The 8,953-nt window shown below is 47.8% G+C and overlaps 1 protein-coding gene across 1 annotated transcript in view; it reads left to right on the top strand.

Annotated features, from left to right (window-relative positions):
- The first annotated feature begins 239 nt into the window (after positions 1 to 239).
- R3HDML (R3H domain containing like) overlaps positions 240 to 8,953 on the top strand; it is a 12,938-nt gene continuing 4,224 nt past the window's right edge. Inside the window, 4 exon segments of the mRNA XM_007938405.1 lie at positions 240 to 491; positions 5,151 to 5,269; positions 7,074 to 7,206; positions 8,806 to 8,925. Of these exon segments, the coding sequence (XP_007936596.1) occupies positions 240 to 491; positions 5,151 to 5,269; positions 7,074 to 7,206; positions 8,806 to 8,925 (624 nt within the window).

Here is an 8,953-nt window from a genome sequence, read left to right as displayed (position 1 = left end):
GTCTGGGCATTTCTTTCCACTGCCCAGTGCGCTCAGTCCACTGGGGTGAGAGGGAGGGCTATGGGGCGCCTGGACCAGAGCTGGGTTAGGAGGTCTTTGCTAAATTCCCAGAGGTGGTATGCTCTGGATTGGCAATGCTGGAGGAGAATACTCAGGATTTTGTGTCTTCATGCCCACCTCTTCCAGGCAGCCGGCTCTGACTGCACGAAGCAGACGTGTGACCCCATCCCCAGCCAGAGATGCCCCTGCTGCCTGGCACGGTGTGCCTGCTCTTCTGGGCAGGCCAGACAGCGAATGCCTTGATGGTGCCCAATGCCACCCTGGCACTGGCAAGGCCCGAGTTCACCGCTTTGAGGCCCCTGACCAGCCTGGGGGTGCCCAGGCACCGCTGGAAGCGCCACATCTCTGCCCTGGACATGAGTGCCCTATTGGACTATCACAACCACATCCGGGCCAGCGTGTACCCACCCGCAGCCAACATGGAATACATGGTGAGTCCTCATGCCACTCTCTCCCCAATGCCTCTTCCAGCAAAAGCCAACTGACTCAACTGGGCCTGGAAGGACTGGCTTTGAAGGGCTAGCACATTTGCTGGCCTGGCCCCACTGAGCTGCTGGTCCTGGGATCTGTGGAACAGGGCAGGAATTAGTCTACCCATTTTGCAGATGAGGAAACTGAGATGATTACACAGATCCTCCAGTGAGCAGGGCAGAAGACCACTGTGGAGCACCTACTGTGTACTAGGCACTAAAAATCAAAGCAAACCCATTGCTGTAGACTGGATTCTGACACAGAATCCGCATCACAGAGTAGAACTGCTCCATGGCATTTTCTCGGCCGTAATCTTTACAGAAGCAGATTCCTAGTCCTTTCTCCCATGATGCTGCTAGGTGGGTTCTGACGGCTGCCCTTCAGGTTAGTAGTCCAATGTAAACAGTTTATACCCCCAGGGACCTTCTGTGTCAGCCACTAGATTTATGTTATTTCAGGCACTCTTCTCCCTTCAATGTGGGCATTGTCGTCTCTGTCTTCCAAATAAAGAAATGGAGACTCAGATAATTAATTTGTGCAAGGTCAGCCAGCCCAGCTGCCAACCTTGGTCTGATTTTAAAGCTTATGGTCTTAACCGACACAATACCTTGTTCAAAAATCTTGGCTCCCCAGCAGGGGCCTGCAGTGGTGGAGGTGGGAGGTAGGAGCTTCCTTTGCTAGTGTCTCTTTGCCCAAGGGGTTTATCTGACACAGCTGGGGCGGGGGAACAGGTGCTCAGGGAGGCAGGCTGAGCAAAACCAGCAGCCTATCAGTGAAGGAGGCTAGGATGTCTTCCCACAAAGAGACAGAGCTGGGAGCTCTCACTCCAGCCTCCCAGAAGCCAGACCACCAGTCAAGGAGGTGAGAATCTTCCCTTTATCGACAGCCACTCCCCAGGACCATTGTCCCAAACCAGCCAGGAGAGAGAGACTTCCAGCTACCCAGAGATAACTTTAGGCAGAGAGACTGCCCTCCACCGCCTCCAAGACAAATATATGCCACCCAACAGCCTGAAAATTCTTGTACTGCTGCAGTGTCCATTCACTTTTGCATTAACATGTGCTCAGAGCCTGACCTGGAATATTCTGCAGATACTGTCAAGAACAGGATAGGCAGGTTCCTTCTCTTATGGAGCTTAGCATGGGCATGATAGAAAACAAATAGCAGCCACAACAACAAATGTGTAAATATATATATATATACCAAAAACAAACTCACTGCCATCAAGTCGATTCCGACTCATAGCAGCCCCCACGGGTTTCCAAGGTGGTAAATCTACAGAAATAGATTGCCTGGTCTTCCTCCGGCAGAGTGGCTGGTGGGTTTGAACCACCAACCTTCTGGTTAGCAGTCAAATGCTTTAGGTACTGTGCCACCAGAGCACTATATATGTGTGTATATGTGTGTGTATACGTGTGTGTATATATATGTATGGGAGCTCTGGTGGTGCATGTGTTGTTATGTGCCATTGAGTTGGACCTGACTCATAGCGACCCATCCTTGGATTTCCGAGGCATTATCACTAGTCGCTATGAGTCAGGGTCGACTTGACGGCACATAACAACAACAACAACAACAAATCACTACGGAAGTGGATTGCCCCATCTTCCTTCTGAGGAGTAGCTGGTAGGTTTGAACGGCCAGGCGCGTATATATATATATGTATATATAGCTCTGGTGGTGTAGTGCCTAAGGCATCTGACTGTTAACCAGAAGGTTGGTGGTTCAAACCTACCAGCCACTTATCAGAACGAAGACTGGACAATCTACTTCTGTAGAGATACCACCTCAGAAACCCAAGGAGGGGTCACTATGAGTCAGTGATGACTTGACAGCACATAACAACAGCAACTAGATGTGTGTGTGTGTGTGTGTTTGTGCATGTATATGGTGTCAGCTAGTAATAAGCTAATGGGAGGGGCAGGCATTCCTCCCACCCTGTTGCCATCAAGTTGATCCTGACTCATAGCGACTCTATAGAACAGAGTAGAACTGCCTCACAGTGTTTCCTGAGCTGTAATCATTATGGGAGCAGATTACCAAGCCTTTTTTCCTGTGCAGCTGCTGGTGAGTTTGAACCACTGACCTTCCAGTTAGCAGCTGAGCGCTTAACCACTGTGCCACCAGGACTCTTTGGGATGGGGATAGGAGCAAGAAGTCCTGGTGGCACAAACGGTTAAGGTTTGACTGTTACAGATAGGGCAATGGTGTGAATCCAGCCAGAGGTGCCTCAGAAGACAGGCCTGGGGCTCTGCTTCCCAAAGGACACAGCCTTGAAAACGCTATGGAGCAGTTCTCTGCATACGCGGAGTCACCACGAGTCAGAACTGGCTTGATGGCATCGAACAGGGGTAGGGGCTGGGAAGGCAGGCAGCTAGCTGCAGGTGGGAAAGGCCAGTTACCATCAAGTCCGTTTGGACTCCTGGTGACCCTGTGAGTGTCAGAGTAGAACTGTGCTCCATAGGGTTTTCAGGGGCTGATGTTTTTGTTTGTTTTTGTTTTTCCAGAAGTATATCACCAGGCCTTTCCTTCAAAGTGCCTCTGATTGGACTCAAACTGCCAGCCTTTTTGCTAACTGGAAATGGAAGGAGTCATTTAGTCATGCATTAATATTTTCATTGATTAACACAGGGATTGGCACATAGAAGGCCCTGCATTTTTTGAGCAATGTCACAGTTACTGAGCACCAGTCGTATGTGTGTGGCACTCACCCCTGCAGACGTCTAGTTAATGCAGGTAGTATGACACAAGGAAAGTCATCAAGGGAGAAAACTGTGTCTTTCCAGGGACCTGGGGAGGGTCAGAGAGTGTGGTTTAGATGAGTAGCATGCCCCGTACCTCAGTTTAACCATCAGTAGCACAAGAAAAAATTTCCTTTACTCCCCCCTTAAAGATTATGAATCAGACAACCCTGGGGAGATGTCTGGATCCCTCTGTGGCACCCCCATTTCTTCTTCAATGGTGATTTTTGTCTACGAAACAGGTATCTGATTAAACATCCCTTCACCAAGAAGCCTTTCCTTTCACAGCCCCAGGGAAAGCTGTGTCCCCTGTTCCAAGCTCTCATACCAGTCTGTGCTCCTCCCTGGAGCTCCTGCCAGGACTGGGATGCTTAATTATTCACATACCATCTCATTTCAATGTTAGACTGTGAGTCAAGGACGCCGGGCTCGCTATTTGCTAATGAAGAAATAAAATGAACAAATAATATCTCAAAAAATCTCAGGAAAGTGACTGGTATACCATGTGATCTGCAGCCTATATGACTATGAGACCAGAAGAACTAGATGGTGCCTGGCTACTACTGTCAACCACTCAGAGGGGGATCTATGTAGGAGACCCTGGATAGAGAGCGAAAACAATGTGGAACAAAACTCAAAATCATTTGGGAAAAAAAAAAGGGGGTGGGTGGGGACCAGATTTGCTGGTCCGATAGAGCCTAGTGCAACCACTGAGACTATGGGCCCTAGCTCCCCCTCAGGTCTGAAATTGAACCCACACCTGTGGCTTCCAGCCAAACAAAAGACAGGCATATGAGTTGAACATGTACCTGAGGTAGATATACTCCTTGGAGAGAACAATCATGGGAGAAAGAAGGGCTGTGTATGCACAGGGAGACAGCTCAGGGGGCAGGAGTGCATGGAGGGATGGACACAGGGAAGAAATAACTATCGGGAGGAGGTGGGAGGGGAGCTGTTGCATTGGGGTAAGTTGTAGTCAATTCATGAGACAAAGTGTGTATGTACTGCTGTATGGAAAGTGAATTTACTCTGTAAATTTTCATCCAAATCACAGTTAAAAAAAAAAAAATCTCAGGAAGCTGGAGCTGGAAGAGAACTAGTTTCGTTTTTAGCAATACTTTTTCAGGTTATAAAACCTGGGGCATGCATAGACTGGAAAATCATGCAGCCACTAAGAAGGTGGAGGGACATTTTTTTCTATGTAGTGATGTGGAGTAGTCACCCAGGTCAGCTATCTTGTCAAGTGAAAAGAGCAAGATGTAGAATAGAATGTCTGGCATGCTGCCTTTTGTTGGAAATACTTATGTGTCTGCTTGTCCAGGTATAGAATAGCTCTGGAAGACGACTCACAGTGGGGTTGCCGGGGCTAGGGACAGGGTGGCTGGGGGCACAGTGTACGAGAGAGATGAGACACTGGCTTTCTGCTTTTCCTCTTTTGAGTAATTTACACATTAAGTCTGTGCATGGTCTCACCATTTTTTGAAAAAAGCATTTGAATTTAGAAAATTTAATGTTGAAATAAATAAATGCATTTAAAATATACAATAAATAAAATTAAAAAGCCATTCTCTTCCCACCACCCTGGGCTGAGTCATTTCTAGGGACTGCTGAGGATTCTGGGATGAACACACCAGCGTCTGCTCAGAGCAGAGAGCCCCCAGCCTGACTCCCAGTGAAGGAGACAGAGCACTGATGCAGGGCTCAGAAACTCGGGTGTGGAGCATGGCTCTGCTGTGGACTCCCTGTCAGCCTGAAGTCTTAAGTCTCCTCTGAGCCTCAGTTTTCCAGTTTGTCAAGTGGATTTGTTGTGGGATCCAAGGAGATGGAGGAATGGGCATCCGGGTCTGATGGAGATTCTTCCGGCCTTTCTTTCCACAGGTCTGGGATGAGCAGCTGGCCAGGTCTGCTGAGGTCTGGGCCACTCAGTGCATCTGGGCTCATGGGCCCTCACAGCTGATGAGATACGTGGGCCAGAACCTCTCCATCCATTCCGGCCGGTGAGTGACCCTCTACCCCTTCCCTTTGCTCAGTCATTCAACAAACATATGTGGGGCACTTGACCCTGAACCAGGCACTGAGCTCAGCACTGGGATACAGTGGTAACTGAGACAGAGAAGGCCCCTGCCTGCATGGGGTCTGTGTTCTAATTAGGGGTTGCTCTTGTGAGTTGCTGTCAGGCCAGTTCCACTCAGATGACCTTATGTGCAATAGAAGAAAAATGTTGCCTGATCCAACCTTCATGACTGTTCTATGTGTGAGACAATTGTTGTGGCAATTGTGTGGGGCCTTCCCACCTTGAGGCCTCATCTTCTAGCACCATATTGGACAATTTTCTATTGTGATCCATAGGGTTTTCATAGACTAATTTTCAAGAAACAGATCACCAGGCCTTTCTTCCTAGTGTGTCTTAGTCTGGAAGCTCCACTGAAACCTGTCCACCATGGGTGACCCTGCTGGTGTCTGAAATCCCAGTAACATAACTTCTAGTATCATAGCAACACATGGGCCACCACAGCATGACAAACTGACAGATGGGTGGCGGCTAGTTAGGGGAGACAGACAGTTAGTAGGAGCACAAATAAGTACACAGACGGCTTCAGAGAATGCAGGGTGATTTGAAAGCACATGGGGCAGAGTAAATGTATGGAAGGTCATGGGGAACAGGGTTTAGGGTGGAAGCTGCTGATGGGTGCATCCGGCCAAGGGTGTTCCACCCAAATCTGAGGATGGCAATGCCTACACTTCTGGCATGACCTTCTCATGGTCCGTGGAACCTGGTGACCTGAGTTCTGACCTGTTTGGCCTTGGGAAGTGATTTCCACTTTCTGAACCTCGGTGTCCCCATCTGTAAAATGAAGGTGTTGGCCTACTTCTGTTCTTTCCAGACTTGCGAATTTCATAGACTGGTATAATTTCAAAGAAAACATTCGTAGGACTGCTACTAGGTTGTCCTATTTTTATTTCATCAAATAATTTCATTAGAAAAACAGCTACCTTCCCCTCTCCACCACTCTGCCATAGTTCCACAAAAGCCCAAAGGACGTAGACCAGACTCAAGGCCAGTCCTTTCACTTCAGCTCAATGGAAACTCTGTGCCCTGTTTGCATTTTTTCATGTCATTGGCTGTCAGGCCAGCGCCAGCATTGGGAGCTATCAATGGTCCCTAAGAGCTCTCCAGGGCAGACATTGGGTGATTCAGTCTCTCCTCAAGCTCACTGCCTCCTCCCCTCTGTCAATAAGCTCTTCCTGCCAGACTCTATCCCCCACCAGCCCAGGGCCATCACTTGAGAGGCTCGACGTTGGGATGAAGATGTGCTGTTATAAATTTTGAGTGTGGATTCACGCAGATTTTTTCCCCTGATCATCCCTTTTGTGTGATTTGGGCCTCTGCTCCCTGTCATGTGAGTAGGACAGAAATGATTCTCAGGTCCCATCACATGGCCTTTTGGACTGCAGAACACCAAGGGTCTGCCTTCTCATCTCACACCTCAGAAGCCTGGGAGATGGCTCAGTGATCCTTTCCTTACCTAAAAACATAACCTACCCTGACTGAAGTGCCTATCTCGTGCCCGGCCCTTCGTATGGCAATACCACCTACATTTTATTGAGCAGTCACTATGTACCAGGTACAGGCAAGCATTTTTTTAATGGACAATTTCCAGTGACCTTTAGAACCCAGGAAGCGAGGACTGCTGCCATTATTTTCATCTTATAGGTGAGGAATCTGTGGCGAGGCAAAATGACTCACCCAAGGACACCAAGCAGGCTGCTGGCAGAGCGCCTTTTCTGTCTCCCACCCAGGTTCCGCTCAGTGGTCGACCTTGTGAAGCCTTGGTCCGAGGAGAAGCGGCATTACTTGTTTCCGGCCCCGAGGGACTGTAACCCACAGTGCCCCTGGCGCTGCAGTGGCCCCGTCTGTTCCCATTATACCCAGGTATCCCTTTGCCAGGGCTAAGGGCTGATGGGAGAACAAATCCTGGTTGGTACCTGAGGAAAAAAGGTGGTGGAAGACAAATTAGATTTCAAGCAGAGGTCTCGATGGGCTTCCTTTTACATATTAAGCACATTACTGGGAGGTTGTGTGTATGTTGAATTGAGGAGAACTGGGTCCTATTTGAGGAGTCCTGGTAGAGTAGTGGTTAGAACACTTGGCTTCTAAACAAAAGGTCAGTGGTTTGAATCCATCAGCTGCTCTGTAGAAGAAAGATGTGGCAGTCTGCTTATGTAAAGATTTTACAGCCTTGGAAACCCAATGGGACAGTTCTACTCTGTCCTGTAGGGTCACTATGAGTTGGAATCGACTTGACGGCAGTTTTGGTTTGAGCACTCCCAGTTTTTGGTTTGAGCACTCACTGTGTTCTGAGTGCCTTAGGTAGGCTGACCATATTCTCCTACCCCAAGACGGAAATGTGAGGTCTAAGGAGGGAGAGGGTGGTTTTGAATTCAGTAGGGACAGACCACATCTTCTAAGTTTCCTACTATCTCTAAAAAGAAGTGTCAAAATAAGATGGCAAAAATTGTAATCTATTTTGAGTGCTGATACTGAACATGTTAAGTTTATTACACATAAAAGTGCAACGTAATATAATGTTCTCATAGGATAGAAACTTCCAATTGTATGACAAGTTTTCTTTCAGTGTCTCTGTGACTCATTTGGAGATGATCTCAGAAAGCTACATGTGTGAGGCCCTCTAGGAAATGTGAAAGGAGCTTGGTGGAGCAACAATCAAGCACCCAGCTGCTAACCAAAAGCAGTCCGAACCCACTCAGCAACTCCAAGGGAGAAAGACTTAGTGATCTGTTCCCATAGATTACAGCCAAGAAAACCCTATGGGGGCAGTTCTCTTGTTACATGGGGTCACTATGAGTGGAAATCAACTCAATGGCACCTAACAACAGCTACAGGAAGTGTGAGGCCTGAACCAAATGTCCTTCCCAACATATCATGAGATATTATTAACTTCGTTTTATCAACGCAGAAATCAAGGCACAGAGAGGTTAAGTGACTTAGTCAAAGTCACACAGCTAGTGATATTGGGATTCTGATCCAAGTCTGTTTGACTCCAAAGTTTGCATTTTAACCTCCAACACAACAGTGATTTGAAATTGTGGGTTGAGACTCGTTGGAATTATGGGATTAATTTTGTGGCTGGTCATTAGCAAAAGAGAATAAAGAAAATTAATAGAACAGTATAGGACAAAATATTAGAGTACATTTTATTACACATGATAAGGTTAAATATTGTTTCATAAAACTTTTGTTCCAACTATGCACATGTGTGCATGTATGTGTGTGTGTGTGTGTGCGCACACACCGGGCAAAAATATACATTTATTTCTTATGGTTGGTTGAAGTAAAAAAAAAATTGAGAAACATTATATTCTAATATTATGCCCCCTCATCTTAGGGCAGGAAAGACTGGCTCCCCCAGGAAGACCTTGCCCAATGCACCGTCCTGAACCAAGTCCAGGGCTCTCCGGTCCCAAGGAACTGAGCCCTTCTCATAGCCTCGCCTTCTCTGTCTTCCCTCAGATGGTGTGGGCATCCTCCAACCGGCTAGGCTGTGCCATCCACACCTGTGGCAGCATCACCGTCTGGGGCAACACTTGGCATCAGGCAGTGTATCTGGTCTGCAACTACGCCATTAAGTAAGTGCCAGCACTGAGGGTCTTGGCGGGGG

Source organism: Orycteropus afer, unplaced genomic scaffold, assembly GCF_000298275.1.
Source record: "Orycteropus afer afer isolate SDZICR_OR568_19922 unplaced genomic scaffold, OryAfe1.0 scaffold00049, whole genome shotgun sequence".
Classification (NCBI taxonomy): Eukaryota; Metazoa; Chordata; class Mammalia; order Tubulidentata; family Orycteropodidae; genus Orycteropus; species Orycteropus afer.
The sequence above is the reverse complement of the archived record's forward strand: the minus strand, read 5'-3'. Positions and strand labels throughout refer to the sequence as shown.